General features: G+C 47.8%; 1 protein-coding gene across 2 annotated transcripts; it reads right to left on the minus strand.

Annotated features, from left to right (window-relative positions):
* MGP (matrix Gla protein) lies at nt 1-6,207 on the minus strand. Of its 2 annotated transcripts, XM_050903635.1 has the most exons (6): nt 6,157-6,183; nt 4,352-4,435; nt 3,337-3,487; nt 2,537-2,572; nt 1,280-1,355; nt 1-378 (listed from the first exon to the last, which is right to left on the minus strand). In XM_050903635.1, the coding sequence occupies exons 3-6, from the start codon at nt 3,395-3,397 to the stop codon at nt 240-242; spliced, it is 312 nt and encodes a 103-aa protein (XP_050759592.1). In that variant the 5' UTR covers nt 3,398-3,487; nt 4,352-4,435; nt 6,157-6,183; the 3' UTR covers nt 1-239. The 2 variants fall into 2 exon arrangements, with proteins under 2 accessions (XP_050759592.1, XP_050759601.1); XM_050903644.1 differs by lacking the exon at nt 4,352-4,435 and having other exon boundaries at nt 6,157-6,207.
* Nucleotides 6,208-23,905: the final 17,698 nt, after the last annotated feature.

Here is a 23,905-nt window from a genome sequence, read left to right on the forward strand (position 1 = left end):
GATAGTATCAAACCAGCAATTTATTGTGTAGTAAACACCCACATCCTGAACTCTCTCTGATCTCTGCTACATCAGCTCAGCGCTAATTAACACAGTGTGGGAATCCATGGCTACATGGGAGAGAAGCAGCAGGCAGGATAACATACAGGGACACAAGCAACTGAATATGTTTCAGAGCCATTGCATTTTTTGGGAGGATACCCTGGGCTCCAGGCCCCAGGGTAGGGACAGGTCATCCTTTACTTAGTCCTTCTCCTCCCAAAAAAGTGCCTGTAAGCAGCAGCATAGCCATGGCGAAAAGCGTAGACTTCGCAGGGGTAGTAGTCCTCACAGATCTCCCTCTGACGTTCCTGGGGCGCCTTATTACGCTCCCTGATCCTGCAAAAGTAGGACAGATAAGGGGTAAGTGCTGTCAGCTTAAACATTAAGCTGTCAGCTTAAATAGCAGCCCTTTCCTGCCCCACAACCCCCCACTAGGTTTAAGAGTCCATCACCAGATTCCATCATCCAGCTACAAAGATCTTAGCACACCAGCTTCTGTGTTCACCGCACCCAGGGGAGAAATGTGACTACAGCAGGAACGTTTTGCCTCCTCAGGTAATCTTTTATTTCAGGGATAAGTAGGGTGGTGGGGAGAGGGGATTGGCTCCTGCCTCAGCCTGAGGAAGAGTCCTCCCTCCGCAGCCCCCCCAGCCTGCTGCCTTCAACTCTTCTGCTCTTCCCCAAAGCCACACAGAGAACAAAGACCTTAAACATCCCACCAAGGGGCCACCTAGTACTGCAGAGAAGGTTTGCCTTGATGCCTCGCTAAGAGATGATTTCTGTGTATCAGCCTTTATTTTCACAAGCCCTGCATGAGGCATGAAACTGACTATATCTGCATTTTATAGATGAGGCAAGGAGGCCCCCAGATGGCCCTGTGATTTAGAAAAGGTCATGCAAATTCTGCGTAAGATCTGAGGACTAGAACAAGATCTCAAACTGAGTTTCCTTTTTGGCCATCCCACACTAATTCCCTCTCCTTCTGTTGGTGTTTCCTTCAGACAAATTAAGCAGAGCCCTCCCAGCACATGATATGTCCTCAAACGCAAGGACTCGCTCTCTGCTATCTGAGTTCTGGCTTCTCCCAGGGTTGGGGACTTCACAGGCACCTCACATTGAGAAAGGGGCTGAGGATTCTCCGAAGTCACCATGGCTGCCACCCCTGGTACCAGCCTGTGCTTGGCAAGGAGAGACCTCTCCCCACTCCCATCCTCAGTGTCCTGAGGCCATAACATACCTCTCCCGAGAGATGGCTTCTAGTCTCGCATCAGCTTGTATGAAGTCATTGGCTCTTCGCCTGTTGATGAAGGGATCTGAGAAGGCAAGGTGTTGTTCAGAGTAGATACTTTTTGAAGGCCAGATTTCAACAAAAGCTAGCTTCCATATTCATAACAGCCTCCTTGTCCACCCTCCCACACACAGTGAAACCCAGGACCTTTTAATATTCCCTGCTGCCCACCCCGCTGGTTTGTGCACATGCTCTCCCTCTGGCTTGTGCAGCCTGCAAGGAAGTGCACATGCTGCTCTAGCTCTGCTGCTACTCAAGCCACCTGGGGTAAAGCTACTGTGATTTTGCTGCCACAGCCCCTCTGAGTGAGTGGAGCTTGGCCAAGGAGGAGGTGCCAGGCTGCACAGACCATGGGAGGTCTGGGCATGCTCAGCAGAATTAGTAGAATTGTGAATTATAGGTAAAAACAGGAAGGGCCTGAGTAAGTCTATCTGCCTCCAAGGTTAGGCAGTCACTGAGCAGTCTGTGTGGCAGTTTTGGACTGAGGTGCCTGAAGGTCCCTTCTGTCCTTTTTGAGAAACATCACAGTCCTATTGCAGAGTTCAGGAGTCTGTGGATGTCTTTGGCATTGCCTTCCACATGTGCCTTTGTGCTTCTGACCAGCGGTTTTGTGAAGTCCTTCTCCCAGAGGGTCTAATTTCTTTTTAGTTTCAAACCATCTGTTCTCTAACCTCTCCAGGTTATTGCTTGTTACATGGTGAGACTCTCCACACTTTCATGCTTCTCCTGTGACACTAACTCTCTCTTCCAGACCAAGGATCCCTCCTGCCCACACATCCCACCTGCTTCTTCCAAGGTGCTAGGAGTAAGGCTCTCCCTGTCCTTGGGGAAGTACAAATCATGTCACTGGCTTCTGCAGTGCCTCTTTCCGTGCTCATCACAGAGCTTTTTGAGCAATGTCCTTTTCTAGTGTCACTTAACCTGTTTTAGGTGGATGCAGCAGGGATCTACGTTCATGATTCTTTGTTTTCCAATTCTCCATTATATTCTTTGCAAAAAAAATTGGTATACACTTGTGCCCAAACATGTGAAGTCTTTTTTTAACTCTCTTCCTATTTCTCCTGCAACTCCATCACCCGGTAAATTCAATTTCCCTGGGCTGAGTGGTTCTGCCTATTTAATCTCCACAGTAAAGTACAAAGAAATGATCTCAGACATGTCTGTAGCACACTTCAAATTCAAGAAAATAGTAAAGCAGTTTCTTACTGAGATATTCATGGGATTCCATGCTCTCATGGGACTCTGGGGAAAGAAAGAGTAAAACGTGGTAAAACACTGTATTGATGGGATTCACAGTCTTTCACACACCACAGATCAATAGAACATGCACACAGAAATCAGAGAAGGCAGGTTTTAAGGCACCTGTTTAAAAGGAAGAGAAAGGGATCAGTGGCATGACCTAGCATTTATGTAAGGAGTTTAGAATGGAGCAACCTGGTGTCTTAGCCAGGAGTTCAAGGCTTGTGCTTGGTCTTCCAGTGTGTGATACTCAAGCACAATTCCTCACCTTCATGTTCCTGACACAACAGTGGATATGATACCTGCTTACCTTCAAAGCCTGCATGTGTGCTTAGGGAATGGATTAGCACAGTGAGATGTGCTTGACTCCTGCATGAAACAGCATCTTAATTCCATCAGTATGGAACTGTGTGCCTGACAGGAAAAGGGGGCTGATATTACAAAAGGAGAAAGGGAAATGTCCCTGTTAACAAGGAAATAAGAACTCTTATTGTAGTCCAGACAACAGAGGGGCAGAAAGAGGAGCAGCCTGCGAGGTGAGCTGGAACAGAGAGGAAGGGGCTGAAGCATCCTGGACCACAAATCACCATGGCTGAAGCTGACAGCTCTGGAGCAGGGCTAGGAGGGTCTGACACAAGGGCAGAAAAGCAGCCAAGAGATCAAGTTAGGGGGAAAGAAGACACAAAGCTGAATAAAAAACATCTGAACAGACCCAAAGATGTCTGCAGGTTTGTAATTCTCACTCTACCCAGTAAAAAAGTACCTACCATAGCAAGTAGCAGCCATCACCAAGACAGCCAGGAGCGTAAGGATGATGAGAGTGCGCATTGTGCCGGAGCAGGGAGGAATCTCTCACTCTGTCTCTCTTGCTGTGTCTCACTCTCTTCCCACTGAGGGCAGCTGGAGATTCTGGGCCGCCTGCAAAATTAGCAATGGAATGTTTATTATGAAGACAGAGCCAGGAGGGGGCCCATGAAGGAGCCTGGGGAAGGCGACGGCTGGCTGGTACACACTCTTTATGGAGCCATTACAAAACATCCTCTATTAGCAGATTGAATCAGTTTTCAGGAAGGAGGGGGCATGCCCCTTTCCTCTCCCAGCTCAGGGCTGGGGGCCATAATTCACAGGCAAGCATGTCACTAGCACTCCACACTCAAAAAAGCTGGCCTGCGCAAGTGGAAGGAATTTCAGGGGCTGCCGGGGGCCCGGAGGGAGAGGTGTGTGCTGATCCCAAATGTAAATGTTTGCCTTTCTAATTTTTCCTCTGATCTGCCCTCTTTGCCCTCGTCATCCTCTGTCTGGATACACCCAGCCCAGACTGCTCTGTCAGCTTTGCCAACGGAGACATGGAGAATGAGGCTTCAAACACTCCCTCCCCACTCGGCCCCCCTCCCTCCTGGCCCCCGCTGCAGTCCCAGCCTGCCAGTTGTCAGAGGAGGAATCCAACCCTACTGCCCCTTCCCCTCCCTTACTTTACTGCTCCAGGAGTGACAAGCAGCAACCTAGAAGAATCCCTTCTGCTGGAGGGATCATGATTTTTGCATTGAGATGACAGCAGCACCCAGAACTCTATCTCTGCAGGTCCTCACTGTGGTCCTGCCGCTACACTGCTTTTCCAGCCCAAGGGACAACACCTTGGGGAAGGCAGAGGTAACCATATCTCTCAGGACTGCTGCCTCTCTGTGTCCTTGCCCCACCAGGCACCAAAGTCAGATGTCAATGCAAGGCTTTTCAGCTGAGATTAATCTCCCAGGCCAGCAGTCTCTGGGAGCATTACCTCACCTTCTAGCACCCAAAGAGCTTGTCTGGGACCAATGTCATGGACAGCAGCGATGGACAAAAGATGGGGTGTTCCCCTCTTCAGCTCTGTGGTACAGTCGGAGAGAGTGAAAGAAGAAAGGAGTTACAGAGATGGCCATCCCTGCTGGGTGAAAAGCAAAGGGGAGTAGTTTGCTAGAGGCAAGGCAGGGAGGGACGGTGGGTACCCAGTGCCTGCCAGCCATCCCCCATGGCAGTGGTGGGGCTGGGACCATGCACACTGCCTGGGGATGAGCCTAGGGTACAGTAACCTTTGTTATGTCTGATCCAAGCTGTGGTGACCGCCTGTTTTGTCCATCTGTACATGCAGGCATCAGGATTTCCGACTGACAGGCTGCAGATTGAGTGCACTCTCGGTGCAGACCATTCCCCCCAAGCCAGAGTGGTGTTGTCACTGCTGTCACCTGCAGAAGCCTGTCTGGGGAGCCATGCTGCAGGTGACACAGCCAAGAACTACAGGGACAGCTAGCCAGAGGCTAACACTTCCCCAATAGGGAGTGAAACTAGATTACTCTGGGCTTTATAACTTACCCTTTCAATGCCAAACTCATGGCCCTTGCCTGAAGTCTGTGGTCTCTGGGAGAGAAACTGAGCAGGGCCTTCAACTTCAGACCAAAGAGAAAGAATTGCTTTCCTTCCCCATCATCCCACCCCATGCGGAGAGCAGCTCAGTCCTGCACCATCAATGCCCCCCATACCATCCACATCCTGCCTGTTCAGTGCTCAGTCTGAGATGAGGAGGAAAACTAGGTTGTGTTGGGGCAAAAGCCAGAAGTCTGCTATAGACACAAGGTCAGAGGAGAACTGAGACTTCCCTGCTGTCCCGCTGTGCCCTGCCACTCCAGCCTCTTTAAGGGAATTCTCTGCTCTGGGATTATTTGCATTCCTTAGGGCCCATGGTTTTGGAGTTAGTGTTGAATGTGGATTTATAGGTTTCCTGAATGTCTTGTACACTCTGGGAGCTCATGGTAGCTGCCAAGAAAGGGAGGCTTGAGGGAGAGGCTGGAGGAGAGAGCCCAGCAGGAAAGCAGTGTGGCACAGAGAGGAAGATGCTGGGAGTACTTTGGAATGAAGGTGAGGCTGCACAGTGGGAAACTCCAACACACTTTCCAGCCAAACCCTCTTTATTCATCTGTCTTCACTCAGGGCAGAGCACTCTGCTCCCTGGAAGACTCTGCTCCCATTTCAGAGGACTCTGATCCCAGAATGCCTGGAGCATCCCCTGCCATCAACCACAGGAGAAGAGCCACAAACACCACTTTAACCCAAATGTTTCATTTTTCACCACAGAGGCAATGCATTTTCCAAGGGATGAATGAATATGCTGACTACACAGCCCTATACCAACACATCTCCTTCAGGGAACACTTTCCCTTACAAAAGTACATCTCCTTTCTACTCCCCCTGCACTCCATACTTCTCCAGTGCACATCTCCCCTCCCCAGCATCAGTGGGCTGCCCAAGAGGTTACACACCATGCAGCACAGTGAGCCCAATCCCCCTGCTTTCTAGCAGCATCCAGTAGTTAGAAATACAGAAAGAGGAGCTAAGATGAATTGCCTGCAAATGCCAGGGAAATCTCCGCAGTCCCCCAAATAACAGGGAGATCAGAAAAGCAGCCCTCTGACCTGTCTCCTGCTGGAGTGGAGAATCAGAATGTTATGCATGCCATAGCAATCACTGCTAACATTTTGCAGCTGTGAAGCACCAGCAAGGCATTAATAACGAGCAGCTGTCCAGGAAAAGAAAGGCAGTCCCTGCATACTCACTAAGCCGTCGCTTCCCCACCAGCCTGCAGCTCTTGTCTGAGGGGGTAGCTCTCCCAGTGTCCTGGACCCTGGAATGAAGAAGAAGGGCCTTTTATGTGTTAGCGTTGATCAGTGACTCCTCCCCTCTTCTGTCTCCCACTCTCGATCCAGCCCCAGGCTACCACCTTCTCTGTCAAAAACACCTTCTGCCCACAGCCAGGAAACCAACAACCTCAAGGAACTGAGCCAAGAGGGACAGGGGAGAGCCAGAGCAGACAGCAGGGGCTAGTGGGTGCACAGCCCCATCCAGGCTGCCCTTCTGTGCCCAGGAGCTCTGCCCAGGGCAGAGGTCTGAGGACAAGCGCCGGTCTCCCTCTTTGCAGCAAGACCCCCCACTTCCACCCCCTCCTTCCCTGGCTGTGCTCTAACTAGAGCCACGCAGCTGGCCAGGGCACCTGTTCTTCCAAAGGGAGCAGTAGGCCAGGAGCCTTCTCCCATCCCCTTTCATGCTCCTTTTGCAACTCTCTGATCCCCCCTCTTAATAGCAGGCTAATGTCAGACTGAGAACTCAAATAACAAAGGTGTCTGCTTTTGGAGGCAGCTCTGAAACCTCCAAAAGTGACAAACCCTATGAGGCAAAGAGCTGGCTTACACAAACCCAAGTCCCTGAGATGCACCCTCGCTGCTCACACCAGACCCACAGCAGTGCTGGACAACACATCAGACAACCCAGGACATGTGCTTGCTGGGCTGGGCTATTGGGCTTCTGGCCCTGCCTGCACCCAAGCCAAGAGCACACATGCACCACGCTGGGATGCTGAACCCATGCGAATAGCAACCCGCAGCAGTGCTCCCTCACTCAGCAGAAATCCACGCCTGGTACATGCTCAGCATGGGTGCTGGCAGGTCCAGTCCTTAAGGAAGGGTAGGCACAGCCTGAGGGACTGAGCTCAACAGAGGTGGGTTGAAGGGGATGACCAGCTGCAGAATCAGTGGCTCAGAAGGCTAAGAAAGAAAACCCATCACATCTGTTCTAACATCTAACCAAACAGCTGGTGAGTGTGGCTTGTCTGGTCCAGAAAAAGATCAAGCGTGGCCTGACTTACAGCCTTGGTTGCAAAATGAAAATAATAGCATAACCATGGAGTTAAAGAACCACCAAATGATTGGGACAGAGGTGGGATTTGCTGCATTTTTATAGGACACCTTGTCACCTTACAGCTAACACATGCATTTTTGATCTATGACTTTTGCCCGGTTCCCAAAGAACAGTGAGGGGCTCCTGTCCAAGGGTGGGATCTTTAGCTCCTACAGTGCTCAGTAAGTTTGGGGGAAGCTCAGACCTACCTGTGGCAACAAGGTACCATGCTACGTGTGTCCTTGTACAAGCAGCTCTTGGCCCTCAGAACCTGAGAATAGCAACCTTGAGCTATCCTCAAGGTATAGGGCGCATAGTCATGAGCCACCTTTGAAAAGCAGTGCAAACAGGAGGACATTTCTTGCCCTCTTCTACCACCCTTCAGGGACAGCTGAATATTCAGCCCTGTGACATGCTGAACCCTGAAAGAAATCAGGACCCAGAAGATCTGGTTGTCCTCATCTACCTAGATATTGGAAAAGCTTTGGCCCCAGTGCCATCTGGCAAGTTTTTAGTTAAGTTGGAGAAAAAGGGCATTGAAGCCATAATTGTGAGACGGTAAGGAACCAGACAAATGGGGCAGAAGCTTGAGCAGTGGAAAGCAGAAATGTTTAGAAATTACTAACTGAATTTCTCTTGGGACTAGTTTTACTGAATACTTCCATTAATAACTAGCTTAAAAAGGGAATACTTGTTGAGGAAGTCTGTTGATAACACAAAGCAAGAAAGCAACATCAGTGGAAAGGAGGCCTGAGAGCTCACACAGGAGGAAAAGGATGACCTTGAAAGCTGGAGTAACAGAAACAGGGTAATATGCAATAGTGCAAAGGCAAGGTCTTCCATGGGGATTAGCAGTAAGAATCCTGCTGTAAATTAAGAGCTCATAAACTGGAAGTAAACGGGGAACAAAAGGAACAACTATGAACCAACAATCATAAAGGTGATCACAGAATACTGATTCTGAGATGTCTACTGAGAATGTGCCAGCAGAGATGGGCACCTGTTAGTGCCGCTGGATAAGATACAAGTGAGACCTCAGCAGGAGTCCTCTGTATGGCCCAGGTCACCCATGTTCATGGAAGAAGAATTCCTGTAGGAAGTGGTGTGGATGAGGACTAACAAGGCAAGGTGATTTGCAGTCACCCCCAAAATGGCAGACCTTTTCACCATAGCCTGTGGGAGTCACCAAGCCTCTCCTTCCCTGCGTTGTCCACAAGGCTTTTCCAGCAGGACAATGGACTAGCAATTAGGTTTTGTTTCCAGTACTCCTCCAGGGGCTGTTTCAGAACCCACAGCTCTCATGTTTAGGAGAAGTTCCATTTCCAGCCTCTGTGTCTTTAGAGCCATAACCCATATCCATGTGTCCCTCACCGAGTGCCCAGCTCATGCCAGGAAGGCTTCAGCCCAGTCGCTGAGCACTGCAGCAAGGGAATAAACCCTATCAGCTCTACAACAGAGCAGGATTTCCAAACTCAGGTTGCCCAGAGTATCAAGTAACTGGACTCACCAATTTGGACAGCCCTTTCCAAGCTTGCTTCTGTGTTTCAGGATGTAAATTAGTCAACCACCATATGGTCTATGGCTTAGGAAGTGATTTCTCAACATGATAAACAAGTGCTTTTTGGAACAACTAGTTCTAGAGCACATGAGAAAACAAGACTTTATTTTTACTTTTTCATCTAGTCCTAAGTAATACCTAGGAACTGATCCAAGAAGCAAGTATAATTGAGCCACTAAGTAACAGTGTCCGAGTATCCACAATATAATTAAAGTCAACAACCTCATGGAATAAATCGTGCTGAAAACTAGCATACTGACACTAAGCTTTAGAAAGTGAGATGGTTTTTAAACACAGGAGCTAGTCAAAAGACTATGAAATAAAAATAAACGGAACACATTTCAGGCTTTTAAAGAACTTGATATACATATCTGAACGTGTGTTGGCTCTGGCAGCAAACTCACTCAGCTACCTGAAATTAACCCTAAAACTAGTTTAAAAGCTAGTTCAATCTGGGAAAAACACAGATTTAAACATTTCAAAACTACATTTTAAAAGTTCCAAAGATTAAAAGAAAGGGGGAGCACATAAACAGGAGAAATCTAGTTTCAAAGTAATCAAACATTTTTTTTTTTAAATAACTGAAATCATTAATTTCCATTTCAGTGGTGGGGTGGAAAGAAACGAGTAATTTCATAACAAATAATAACAGTTTTTCTCCCCAAAAATATTTAAACACATATCTTTGAAATCTGTTTCCACCTTTCCCTTGAGAAGAATTTTGCACCCAGCATTACAGCTTTGTGCAAAAATAAAAGTTTCTAGTGCAAAAATGCATATTCGTTCTAACTGAAACTTCTTCTAACAAAGTGAATCTATGTATAGTCTTAGGAGTATTGTAGAAACCACCGTCTGAAGCTTACAGATAGTGTCAGTCTCCTGAGGGGGAGGAAGGTTCCCATGCCAGCTCACAGCTATTTTCTTTCATGCTTCCTCCAACATTTGGGGCCAGGGTGCATTGTAGAAACTCCCCTTTCCTTCCTATGCATTGAATTCAATAACTTTCTCCTGCCCATGGATGTGGAGCACACCTGCACGTTCAACCTGAGGGGTGTCACTCTGGACTCTGGGACAACTGGTTGCTCAGTATCCCAGTGCCAAGGAGCAGGACTGAAATTAAACACCATGAAAAGGCCCAGTTCCTTCCTCCCTGATGAAAGCCAGAGGGTGAGAGGATAATTCTTCTTCCACCTGCAGTGTCCTACAGAATTTGGGCCTGTCTCCACATTAGCCATGACCATAAGGAGAGGTTTCCAATTGGTGAGCTATGGGGTTTGTTTGGCTGGTTGGTTGGTTCGTAAACTAGGGAGTTTTTTAGCCACTGTATTCTGTTGGTGGTGGCAAATGTTTAATCTGTTGAAATTCAGAGATTAGTGGCCAGACACAACTTCACAGTCATGGTCTATGGAGTTGTGATCCTCGAAGTTACGCCTTGTAATGCATCAGACTTCAAAATGAAGCCCAGTGTCCTAGAAAAATCAAAGTCTGGGTATAAATACAGGAGCATTTGGGGTCAGCAGTACAGCTCAATGGGAACTCATTGCTCTCCATTTCTGCTTGCTGCAAAAAGTGATCCTGGCTCAAGCTTTTGACTCCAATACTCAGCACTCTCCATGGGATATCATTGAGTTACCTTAAAGACTGACTCTCTCTGTTTGGCCAGGACTTCCCAGAACAGCTGTGTTTGGCTGAAACAATGAAAAAAGATTACTGGTAACGGGAAGTTCATGAGCACAGAAGACTAAAATTTCACAGAAGCCAGACCAAGGTTATTTATTGCACTGAATAAAGCAACCAAAGCATTCACGGCCAAGAGCTAACTCTGACGCTTCCTTTGGCTTCACCCCCACCCACCCACACGTGTCCACATACACTGATCATCCTATTTCTCTTGCTGTCTGGGAAGCAAGGAAGAGAAAGCATACTGTTAATATTATTTGGATGTTGAAAAAATTGGCAGAGGCTCCTGTGTAGGGATTAAATAATCCATATAAGTAACTGGAATTGCTTGTACTTGAAGTATCCTATGAAAAACTTAGCATGCAAAAAGTTTGAACTCTGACTATAAAAACAGAGTATGCTTCTGGGTTGCACGCTTATGGGAAAGGGGAGTAGAAATCTCTCTTCCTATCCCACCCCCATCCCCCTTGCTTCATCACATGAGCACAAAAATGTCCTGAGCTGATTCATTCTTCGGGATCAGATGAGATTTACCCGCCTTATTTCCTGTCCAGACATGCAGAGTGATAAGAAAGTAGCTGTGGTTTCATTCTTCTCATCCATCTGGTAAATAAAAACTAACAATAACATCTCTTTTTTCAACAATGAACTTAGATAGCATCTTAGATCCAAAATCTGCCAGTCCTTGTGAAGCCAAGATTGGACTGAAACATTTCTGTTCTGTCTTGAATGCAGGAAGCCACTGAAATATTTACAAGCATCCCTGTAGTGTTATATATGTTTCTTGGTTCTATCTCGGGTTCAGTATCTATAGTGTCATAAATTTTGTCTTTAGTAAATAAATAACTTTTTCTGTGGCACACCAAACCCCTGATCTTGGCCTCTGTTGTCAATATCTGATAGAGTTCAAAGGAAGGCTAGGGCATGGGGGGAAATGCACAATACCCAGCTAATTGTGAAATGCTGTTTGTGGTGAAAAGAAAGACATTCTTATTCCTTGAACCATGAAATCTGATTACTCTTATCTTCCTGTGTATAACTACAAATTATATTAATGTTCCTAACATCACATGCTAGCCAAGTCATTTGACTTGATGACCTTCTTTAGTAATGAATTTCACACACTAATTATGTGCTCTTTGGATACATATTTATTGTTTATTTGTATTAAATTTGACAATTGATTATTTTTATCAAGAAATTTCGTGTTCTCATAAAGCAGGAAAGAATTTTAAAAGGAGAAGGAAAGATAAATCAGATCAATTTTTGTTGCTTTTCAATTAGTTTTTCCTTCTTCCTGAAATGGCACTGGACTCCAGAAGTCACCACTTTACCAGGGATGTCTTTGTCATTAGTGGTCATAATTTCCTTTAAATTATAAAAGAAACAATAAGAATAGTATAAATGGAGAACAAAGAAGAGGTCTGGGTGTGGAAGCACTGGGAAGAAAGGCATGAGAAGGTCTACAAGAACAGCACATATTGATGGCACCTACATTAGCAAATCATTAAGATCCCAGCATACTGACACACAGATCCTCTGGACATCCAGACTGGGAAAAACAAAGCACAGTTTAAAACAAGATATGTCCTAAAACAAGGGACAGAGTACACATAAGACTTAATAAAAGGAAAAATTCAAATCACTAGAGATGTTGGTGCTAAGATAAAGAACAAGATTGAGCCATAAGATACCTAGATGAGGGGACAAAAGACAATGAGACTTAATGATACTCAGAGGTGGGAAAAGATGGAGAGACAAAAGACCACAGTCACTGCCAGCTCCTGAAGGATGTAAAAGATGCATCTAAAATCAGCATATGGTGGTCAAACTAAGAGAAACCCAGGAGACATGATGAGAACTCCAGAGCCCGTGCCTTGAATCTTCTATGTGATTGCAAGAAAAACAAATAGTATGAACAAATGCATCTTGGTGCTTGTGAATATGTGGTTATGAGAGTGTTAGTCTGAGTGAGTGAAATCAGTGTGGCTTAAAATAAAATAATCTTTCCTTTCTATAGTGTCTCACATTGACCTCTGTTACTCCAATATTGCAACAGTGTTTGCTACAAAATGAAGTATCAAAAGCTAACATGAAGACTTTTTACGATGTCCTCGGTATGGAAAAGTCTTCATCCAAAACCACCTCACATCATTCTGCAGCTTTGGCAGTGGTCTGCGTGGTAAGAAGCTTCTTTCAGAGCTCTTTCCACTTTGGCTCATGGTCTTTTTAGCCAGACACTGGGAGGAAACCCAGGACAGATGCACAAGAAAAAGAGCAAGGCACCAGTGCTGCAGGCATGAGGTGACATTCTTGGATTCAACATCCTCCCTCACTTGGCTTGGTCAACGTTGCTTGGGGTCTGCTGTGCTGAAACTATCTGCCTTTTTTTGTCTCCATACATGATAAAGAATGGCATTTTAAGACTTAATACGGCTGCCAAAAATCACGTAAAATCACACATATGACTTACAGCATATATCAGTGCTAGAAGTTGCTTAGAGCTTTTTCCATAGTAGGACCTTTCTTTAAAGACTCTTGCCAACAAAGACACTTTTGTCCTTCCTGGGCTTTAACTGATGTTTTTTCCCCTCTGTTCTAGTAATAAGATCTGTTTACAATAATTCCTGGCACCAATTGGGCTGTATTATTTGGGATTTCTCTTCTCACTGTCTCCCACCTACAGCCACGCCTGCAGTGGAAAATGTTGCTGTACATTTATCAGCAAAATACACTGCATGAGTCACATGTTGGGTACACAAGCATTTACAACCCTGCTGGCTGGCTAAGCCTAAGATTAATGAGGACATTGTTTAATACCATACATTTTCCTAAAGCAGACATTGTATGAGAATCTCTGCTGTGCATATATTATTTACCAAACATCTGTACACATCTGTAGAACAAGCCTTCCCACATGTTACTTGACCAACCATCTGCTTGTCACTTCGGCTCTTTGAGGTAGGCTCCTGTCTTTCTTGATGGTCATTTCACTAGTGAACCTGCTGGAGGACCCAATAAATAAAATACCAATGCTACCCAATAAATAAAACATACTCACTAGCTCCTAAAAAGACCCTTGTCTATTTTGAGACCTGAGTGTACACCTGAAATGAACAGCTAACTCCAGTAAGGACTGCAGTCAGGACAGTCATTTCATTACAGTCCCCCAGGGACCTCACTAAGGAGTAAGGTCCCGTTTGTACCAAGTGCTGTACAAGCCCCAGAAGGGAAAGACGTGTGGTTACGTGCCGGTCCTTGCCCCTCCTGTCTGGCAGGAGTACCTTCCTCAGCCAAGGACCCCCTTATCACTGCCTGGCCTTCCCAAGCCTGGGGCTTGGTGACGACAGATGATATACAGGCGTCTCAAAGGCTCGGACGTCAAGTTCACCCTCTTTTTCGGACCCCGGAGCATTTCTGCATTATCTGATCTCTCTGGCCCCCTCTGTGCTATCGCTCTAATGATAATCTGTTGCTGACCCCCAGCAACTATTGCAGGCACTGGGCTGCTAAACAGAAATCTGCTCTCATTATACCTTAGCTGGGGAGATCTTGAGATAGTAACAACATAAGAAAATAATTTATCACAGTGGGTTTGCACTTCCAGAGAGGGGCACCATCAGTGAAACAGCAGGAGGAGGTGTTACAAGGAGCTCTCTACAGCCACTGAAGAGAGAGATCTGTAAGGCTGGAGTGACAGCTGAGAGCTTGGGTTTAGCTCCTTCTCTCCTGCCTGAAAGCAAGCACCCGAGATTGCTTTGGTCAGGTTTCTGCCTCTGCCATGCAACACTTGGCACTGAGGCACAAAGCTGATCTTAAGCTGCTCCTGAGAAAAAGGGTCCTGCTGGCTTGCTGCTGAGGCTGGTTCCTGCCCATCCCTGCCTGTCTGGTGGCTGCTGTCCTTCGTTCCTGCAGTATGCTGAATCGTGTGAGCTCCCTGAAAAGCTGGGGGAGCATGCACAACCAAGCCCAAATGATGGAGCAAAGCAGTTGCCAATAGCAGCTGCATAACCAACGAGGAAGCAAACTGAGGTCTTGATACCCTGGGGCCCCTCTCAGGACCCTGGTGTCTCCACTCTCCATTTGGGAGCGTTTTGGGGCAGATAACCTTGCCGTTCCTCCCAGCCTTCTCCTCCTTGCTGTTAGTGGGGGCCTTTGCTGCTTTTGTCAGTGACCTGGGCAACAGGGCTCCCTGGGAATTCGCTAAGTCGGTGGTGGGACTGGGGGAGAAGCAGAGGAGGAGGGTGCTTGTCTGGAAATGGAGCCCCCTCCCACACATGCCACCCATCCATGGCATGTCTGTGTGTCACAGAGAAATTTGCAGAGACAGATTTAATATATTAAACATAAACAAACCAGCGCCAAGCCTTTGGCCGATGGTCATGGCTAGAAATAGAAGCCAACCACTTCAGGGACTTTGGGCTTGCATGCTCAATGGATTCCCAGCACAAGGACAGACGTTCAGCTAACCCAAGCCCAAATCAAAGTAAACACTCCCGCCTGGATTTTCAAGAAGGGGCACAGAGGTGAGTTGGAGAACATTGATGCCATTCAAGGTGATGTGCAAGGAGCAGCTCCCAGGCAGCTCGTCTTGGGAAGGTTGAGGGTCCCAGCAAGGATGTGAGGGCATGTTATGAGCAGGACCACAGTACCCCTGGCATAACAAAGCTAACGATGTAGCTTTTGGGACTTTCCTCCTCTGCCCAACACTTAGTCTCACAAAACCATTAGCACCATAATATCTTAGAGACCACTGCCCTGCTGTCAGGTGTGTCTGAGCATTTGGAAGTGGGGACAGGACAAGCAGACACACAAACCACCTCATTTCCATAAGAACAGCCACAGAAATAATCCTGCCCTATCATGTGAAATGCTGGTAAAGCAGTTTCTCAAATTCTAAATATCCTGGATACAGTTATCTTTATTATTAAAAGAAAGAGGGTTTTATTGTCCTATATCACAGAGCTAGACCTGCCAAGAAGGACTCCACTGAAATACCAGTTGCAGGACTCAGAGAATGAACAGAAACATTTGGGTGAACAGGGCCCCCACGGCAAGGCAGCTAATCCATTCCCTTGTGTTGCTAAAGTCTTGCTTCATCACCACTCTGATGGAGGGTGCGTGGCGGGTTCTCTTTGTTCTCCCTTTGTGGGGGATATTTGTTCTTTTTAAAAGGGAGTGCCTGGGGCACGTGCAATGTGGCAGGCACCTTCCCTTGGGAGCAGCAGGGTTATGCTTGGGACAGAGCTGCCTCCAGATCATGGGGTGGTCAAAAAGAGAAATAAAATCATAGCAAGGGTCAGAGGGCCTGTCACTCGCACAGAGACAGGGAGCCAGCAGGGAGGAGGGTGCAGTAAGAGCCAGCCCTATCCTGGAGTCTGGGAGGGACCATGTGGAGTGTTTTGTACCCTTGAATGTCTCCATGCTGCTGAAGAGACAAGAAGGCAGAAAGAAGAGACCTTGGTTTGGGATACTGAGGACACCCAAATGGGATGATTCTTAGGTCACCCTACTCCTGCCTGCTTCTCCATGGGAGGACTGCATGTTTCCAGAGTGCTTTGCATCCTGTGCAGTGTTGGTGAGTTATCAGGTCACAGGAGAGACACCAAAGAGGTGCTGTTTCTATGCTAGGGAACTGCAAGACGGAAGCAGCTGGAAGACCCATTAACAGTGGCAGCATCCAGACTCCTGGATGACAGAACGGATCTGTGAAAAGAAGACTGATGACCATTTAGAGATGGTTGATCCTTTGATACAAGCATTGCTACCTCAGTTATAGCATCAGAAATAGCCTTTCACTTTAACAATCCCTTCCTTTCTGCTACTGTCTTGCCAAGACTAAAATGTACCAAGCAGGGGCTCATTCACATTTTCCTCTCACCTGCCATAGATATTTTTTTAATATGCAAAGACATCTTCTTAGTATCTTTCTAATAAAATATTTTAAATAATATTTAAATATTTATTATTTAAAATATTAAAATATGTAACATGCAAAGATATCTTCTTAACAAAATATTTTCTTTACTGCCAGAATTTCAACAGGGGAGAAAGCCTGAAAACATTGCTACAAGATGGGGTGTGAAATCCAGGATGCCCAGGGATCCGAGACAGCATTGCAACTGCATTGGGAAAGCCACGTGGCAAGAGAGCACATTCCTCATCAGTCCCCACAAGGTTAAGGCAGTTGCTCCAGAAGGAAAGCTCTCACTGGCAAGGAGGGAGAGATGGAGGGAGAAAGCAGTGATCCAGAACTGTTCAGCATCAGCTGTGCCAAACTAGAGCAACCAAACAAGGCAGCCCTTGATTCATGGCAAAAACCTGCCACTTCAACTTAAAAAATAGCCATTGGGAGTCACAGGGAGATGGAGGGTGAAGAGAAAGTGTGTCTATGTGGCTAAGGCTCAGGAGATCTGGATGCAAGAGATCTGGGTTCTCTCTCCAGCTCTAACCCACAGGCTTCCTCAACAATCTGGGGTAAGTTACTGTCTCTCTTCTGTTTCTCAGCCAAAGAACAGAAATAATTGGCCAAGGAAAATAAAGTCTTGATTACAATGGGAAGTCATGAAATAGCCTAGGGTCAACACCCACATTGAATTCCAAAATGCCAAAGAACACTCAGAGCACAACAGATTTATATGGAAAGTATCACATCTTTATTTTAAAACACAATCTTTTGGGCATACAGCCCTGTATTATGCAGTGGATAAGAAAACGGATGAAGAGTTTTTCTTGGGGTGATTATTCCAGTGATTCCAGTGATGAACAGGAACAAAACAAAAACCAGGCAAACTGCAAGATACTATCCTACTCCCCTGATAGCTGATTAGCAGACCCAAGGACTTGACATTTCTTTGTAGCTGCCCACAGATCAAGGAACCAGAAGTGGACTGCACCAATGCTAACTATGTCTTCTGGTACCTATGGAAGCAATGACATGCTATCTCAGTCCTGTCCAAGAAAGTTACAGATAGCAATACTACCAACACCTCAGCTGCTAGATAAAAGGCAAGAAATAATGCTGGTGATGTAGTGTCGTGGTTTAACCCCAGTCAGCAACTAAGCACCACGCAGCCGTTTCCCCCTCCCCCTCCCAGTGGGGTGAGGAGGAGGAAAGCAAAGGAGAAAAAAAGTAAAACTCGTGGGTTGAGATAAGAACAGTTTAATAACTAAAGTAAAATATAATACTAACAATAGTAATAATGAAATATAATAATAATAGTAATGAAAAGGAATGCAACAAAAGAAGGGGGGGGGAAGAAAAAAACCAGTGATGCACAATGCAATTGCTCACCACCCGCTGACCGATGCTCAGTTAGTTCCCGAACCGCGATCCGCGCCTCCCGGCCAGCTCCGCCCTGTTTATATACTGGGCATGACGTTCCATGGTATGGAATACCTCTTTGGCTAGTTCAGGTCAGCTGCCCCGGCTCTGCTCCCTCCCAGCTCCTTGCCCACCTGCTTGCTGGCAGAGCATGGGAAACTGAAAAGTCCTTGGCTTAAGATAAGCGCTACTTAGCAACAGCTAAAACATCAGAGTGTTATCAACATCATTCTCACACTAAATCCAAAACACAGCACTGTACCAGCTACTAAAAAGAAAGTTAACTCTGTCCCAGCCGAAACCAGGACATGTAGGCATTATACAAACCACATGACATGCGTGGCATAGAGTCGCACAAAGTCCCTAACAAGATGATGAAATATGGACTCTGCCCTAGGAAGAGAGGGAGGTGGGTGACATGAAGGGTACATAATACTAAATAACACAGGGATAGGGAGAAACCTGGAGTGCACACAGAGCCCATGAATTTAGGCTGGAAAGTGGATGGGTCTGGCTTTTCACCCTGTACATGGTCAGGATGTGGGGGGCTCCAGGGACCACTGTGATGCATGAAGGATTCAAAGGCTTGAGCCCTGGTGAGCACGTAAGGAGGAGGACACGGTGCTGGTTGCAGCCATGATACAGAAGGTAACTCTGCACAGCTGCCACACGTGGAGGCCTGGTGCAGGCAGGGAGGCAGTTATCTATGGGTCTTTCCTCTAACCTGGAGAAATGTGCTGCTTTGCAGCTCATGGGACTAACCTGCCTGCCTGGATTTGTAGGTACATTAGCAGAGAAGGGAGAAATTCAAAGGGGAGAACAAGTACTTTCTTCTTCAATGTGCATCTTGTGGCTTTGCAGGTTTTTCCACCGAGAATATTCCTCTGAAGTTTCCTTAATGACTGAGCCAAAATGGGTCAAAGAGGTACTTGAATCACAGCGCCAGAAAAAACACTGCTATGTTCTCCTCTCCATCATTATCAGTCCCCTGTGGTACCCACCCAGCACCTTACCTCACTGACCCTTGCCTGTCCCTGGCCACATCACTCCCTGGGCAATTCCTTTCCTTCTCCCAGACCAGCCTCTGGCTTTTCCCTGCCCTCCTCTTTCACGTTCCTGCAAACCACTTCACCAGTCGGATCCTTCAGACAATATTTCCCCCTCCTGTGTCAACTGCCCCCACCTCTTTGCCAGCCCATGGGCTGCCGTTAGTGGTACTGAGGGGAGGCCATCCTGTGTGGAGGTGCAGAGTGACTAAGCCCTCCGGTCTGTCCACCTTCAAGAGAGGATTTGCTTCTACTATTGCTGCCTGGATTTATTGATTCAACTTCCTTCCAGATGAACAGAGGTGTCAGACAGCTGTTCCCTTCCTCCTTTTATTATAAGGAGGACAACGGTTCCTACCATATCTTACGCTAAATCTTCACTATCTCCCCCCACTCCTGTGAACTCAGGCCCAGCTTGGTGCTGGACTTCCGTGCATGAGATGGGATCTGACCTGAGCACCATAAAGTTCATCCTGTGACAGGTATTCTGGCATATAACAGAGAGATTTTTAAAATTTTTATTCAAAGTTGGCAGGGCCCTGGTGCCTAGCACGGTCCCTAGAAGAAAGACAGGAGGTTCAGTCCTGCCCGGCGAGCAAGCCAGGCAGCCTCGCTGCACTGGTGGCTGCCCTGCTGCTCTGCACACCAGGGCACCAGGGCTGGGAGGTGTCGCTTCCCTTCATGCTGGCAGTCAGAGGCCTCTCAGCATCTCCCAGGCACCGCTGGGAGCAGGAGCAATCCTGACCAGACAGACTCACACGCAGAGGCCAGGGCCTGCTCCTCTTCTTCCGAGTAGGTGCAAAGATCATTCTGGTCCTCCTCCTGCCAGCCAGACTCCTTGTGGCTTGGCCAGACCCAGCACTCCATGTGCAGGGGGACTGGAGTGACAAAGCTGAGGTGCAGAGACGTTCATATTGAAAGTCTTGTTTCAATCTGCAGCAGATAGGGGCCAGTTCAGAGGTCTAATTCCCTTGCATCCATTCCATCCTTGCATTCAGACTTTGGTTTCGGCCCACACTACACAAAAGGGAGGAAACAAATTCTGTGCCCGAGGACAGAAGTGAGCAGAGATGGGAACCCCAACAGTTGATACACCACACGTATCATATTGAACTCCCCCTTCCCCAAACAGCCTTGCCCAAGTTGATATTCAGTATAATTTACATGAAGATGGCACTGTATCAGCTGCTGGAAGAGAGAGGAATAAAAGCAACAGAGAGCTGAGCCTTGCGCTGTGGACCTCAGGACAGAAGAGCAGCAACTCTCAGCACCAACTCATCCCTCAGGTCTCTTGCTGCCCGGTAACATCCTTGACCCAGAGTCAGACTCCTGAGGGATGTGCATACCCAGGAGAGGTGCTGATGAAAGCTGAATACTGCAGGGGAAACACCCCACCAGCCAGTAGGAAATGCTGAGGAGAGGGCTGTAACATAAACCTCTGCATCTCCAGGGCTCTTGCAAGTACCCAGGGGAGCTGAATGGTGCCACTAGGACCTGACAGCTGGTTTCTGCCTAGGGAGGGTATGTGGGGAGCAATCCTGGGACCCAGCCCTGACCTCTAAGGAACATTTACTTATTTTATGCCACACACAACAGTTCAGGGGGATAAAACACAAAAATGTTAGTCCCCTTGTTGAACCTCCAGGTCTTTGTAATATTCTGCTTCTGGAGGTGTTCAAACCCTTTCTCATCAAGGATGAATGCAAAGTTGTATCTTCCACAGCACAACCCAATTCCCTGTTCCCTGGGGTAAAGATGGCAGCTCTTGCACGCCTCCACAGCCTCGCTTTGCTGTCAGGCAGGCTCAGCTGCTATCTTAGCTATTTTGAATGTCCCTTGAGTTCAGGTGCTGCTGCAGAGCAGGGGCTCTCACACCATGGTATCTCTACAATACTGAGGGGAAAGGGAACCCCCCCATCCTGCCCTCTGTCAGTTTGCATCTAGCACTTCCTCCCCTTGAAAACCAACCCAGCCTCCCCGGCCAGCTCAAAACATCTGGGCCAAGTACATCACAAATTCAAGTCAGAGATAACACAACAGGGGACAAAACCCAAAATAAAACAACAAACAAGAGATTGCCCCTCCACAAGATTCTGCCGCTGGTTTCTACCTCGGATGCCCCATCGCAGTGGCTAAGCCCACCAAAGCTGCATTGCAGAAGCCTTTGAGCACAGGGATTAAGGCAGACCACCTGGCTCCACCGCCACCACCGTCTGTGCCCAGGGCATCCTGAGTGCAGCATTCCGGGGCTGTCCGTGCTGCGCAAGTCCCGGAGAGTACTGCAGAGCAGCTGGAGGAGGAGGAGGCTTTTCCTGTGGCTGCCTTGTGGCTCCCAAGGTTGTTGGTTAGGTGCAGAGCTCTGGAAGGTGCAGAGGGTATTAAACTCCTCAGTGTACATAATGAACCTCCTGAAAAGCTGTCCCTATAATTAGCTGTGTACACAGCGAACACAGTCACCGGGGACATTGCTTTTGCTCTCAGGCTTGTTTGCAGAACCAGAGCTTCATTCATGACCTGTTTTGTTTCCCTCCAGCACTGAGGAAGAGTCACGTCGCTGTGCCCAATTCCTGCAGCTGTTGTGTCTGCACAGGGCCAGGACACAAACCTCAGACACCCATGCAGCAGGCCAGTTCCCCCCACGCTGTTTGGTCTGGACCACAGGAGTGCGTGACATTGGAAACATCTACGATGCCAAGGCTCCTCACAGATGTCTCCGCAGAAGACCTTCCCACTTTACCTTACTGCAGAGAAAGCAGTACAACCCTTCCTAGGGAGGAACAAGCTATAGCCATAAAAAGGAGCAATTTTCCCATTGAGGGAAAGCAAGCAGGGCTCTTGCTAGGAGATACTGCCCTGCATGTTCTAGGCCTAGTATAAAACCAGGAGTTCAAAACAATCACACACCACTGACATGGGCATGTTGGAAGGCAGGTGTGAGTTTGCTCTGCCTGGGCTCTGGGCCAGTGTGAGGTGAGCCATCTCTGATCCTCAAAGCTGTAGTGTGTGACAGAGTCTGGGATGAGACCCTCTGGTTCCCCAGTGCTTCAGAGGGGCTGAGCCCTGTGCTCATACCTTCACATAGCCCTAGGGTCAGAGACAACTGATCTTCCCTCCACCATGCCCCTTGCACAGGGCACACACAAGCCTGGCAAGCCTCATGCATTGCACAGGAAACTCCAACACCAAAGTCGAGGCTTCATTCACGCTCTTCCAGTCCAGCACTGCAACCTCTGCCCACACCCAGGGGCTGAACCACCAGCCAAAAGCAGTGAGACATTCTGACACCTTAGACCCTTCCCCCCTCTTTGGGGCTCAGCCTCCTGCTCTCAGCATCTTTCCTGTGCTTCTGCAGCCCTTCTTCAGTGCACAAAAGCCACAAGAGCATCCAGCAGGATTCAGGCATATATATTGCCACTAGACACACGCTCATTCAAGAGGTCATCTGGTGCAGGCAGTTCTCTTCCCTGGCCCTACCGATGGTGAGGGCGTGCTTTGCTCTGCTCACCAACAGCATCTCCTGGGTAAGCTCACCGAGCAGGAGAGAGGCTGCCACACAGCCACGTGATGCTACCAGGCAAGGCCCTCCACGCCAAGGAGTGCCGCCAAGTAGTCTTCACTTGCAGCTCCAGGACTAGCATGTAAATCCAATGCACCAAATACAGTGGCAGGTATGTGACCCACCCTGAACAGTCTCATGCTTCAGAGAAAAAGACACTTAAGAGGTCTGCAGAGATGGCTTACTCCAGCTGTTATATGAACACCCATGGGCCAAATCTTATGGCCTTGTAGGCTCCAGCTGATGACAGTGACATCTCCACTTCTGGGACTATATGCTAGTGGCAGAAGGTCACTGTGAAATAGCTGCTCAGAAGAGAGGACACCCGAGTAAAACAGTTTTATGGGCTGAGGGCAGGTGCCTCCACTTTTACCAGCCTAAAGAAATATGCCACACGTAATGCCCCAAACTCACCTCTCCCTTGACATCTTCAGTGTTATTATCTAGCTGTGTCCAGAAGCAATACCACAGGTTCTCATAGGCCACATACAAACCAGAGGTTAGGGAGCACTAGCTGTGACAAGGGGAGAACTGAACAGAGAGAGGTGGTTTGCCTCTCTCTGCTCTCCTCTCTCTTTTCCTGCTCTTTCCTGAACTGCCTCATTTAGGAAACAATTCTTGGCTATTGCGTTGATCATGGAGCTTCTGAGACCCCATATTGCCCACCGCCCTGCCTCATAGGGGAGAGCTCCCTGTGCAGGGAGACAGTTTCCCGGCCTTGCCAACACAAGGCACAATCCTGAATACCGTTTTGGTCATACCACTCTTCCTTGGAAATGTGCAGCAATTTTGATTCCCCATACCAACTGTTACAGCATTGGGCTTGCTTTAGGTAAGCAGAGGAGAAGGGAGAGTAGAGCACTAAAGAAGATAAGTCCAGCTGCATGGGAGACAGAGCTGTAGGGAGATGAAAGACATCAGCTTGATCCACATGGAAGAGGCAAGAGCTAACGCAGGGCCTCTCTGTTGTACTGAGAGCCTCCCTGCTGTGTCCCTCATCATGGTGGCTGGCAGTTACTTTGCATCCCTTCCAGCTCCTGACTTCTCCCTCTGCGGTGGGGAGCTGTGTTTGCCTCGTCCGCAAGAACAACTTATTTCTATTCCCAGTTCTTTGCCTTGGGCTAATCTCTGAGAAAGGTCTGAGGTTTCTCAGCTCTACGCCTCTTAGGCTCCATGTCCCAAGCCAAGTCTCTCAAGCCCTGAGAGACAATGCAGTCATTGTTTGACAGGGGCATCCATACTTCATGCCAAAGGATGCTGAGCCAAGTATGAGGCAAGCCTACTGCATGCATCTAGTACAGCAGAACAGGGATGGCTCATACATCTTGCCTGCAAAGTCCCCATGCCCTGTATGCCAGCAGCGGGACCTCTGAGGGATGTCTAAGGTCACTACACAGACATTAGCCTTTGCCTTTAATGCAGTGTGGAGATATCCCCTATCTTGCAATGCAACTTTCTACTGCCCTTC

This window comes from Gymnogyps californianus, chromosome 1 (genome assembly GCF_018139145.2).
Source record: "Gymnogyps californianus isolate 813 chromosome 1, ASM1813914v2, whole genome shotgun sequence".
In the NCBI taxonomy this organism is placed as follows: domain Eukaryota; kingdom Metazoa; phylum Chordata; class Aves; order Accipitriformes; family Cathartidae; genus Gymnogyps; species Gymnogyps californianus.

Bases quoted from the DNA above. Each gene is read 5' to 3' on its own strand.
- MGP (XM_050903644.1), bottom strand. From the start codon at position 3,397: ATGCGCACTCTCATCATCCTTACGCTCCTGGCTGTCTTGGTGATGGCT. The intron at 2,573-3,336 runs GTAGGTACTTTT...TTCTTTCCCCAG, and splicing joins GATGGCTGCTACTTGCTATG to AGTCCCATGAGAGCATGGAA. The intron at 1,356-2,536 runs GTAAGAAACTGC...TTGCCTTCTCAG, and splicing joins GGAATCCCATGAATATCTCA to ATCCCTTCATCAACAGGCGA.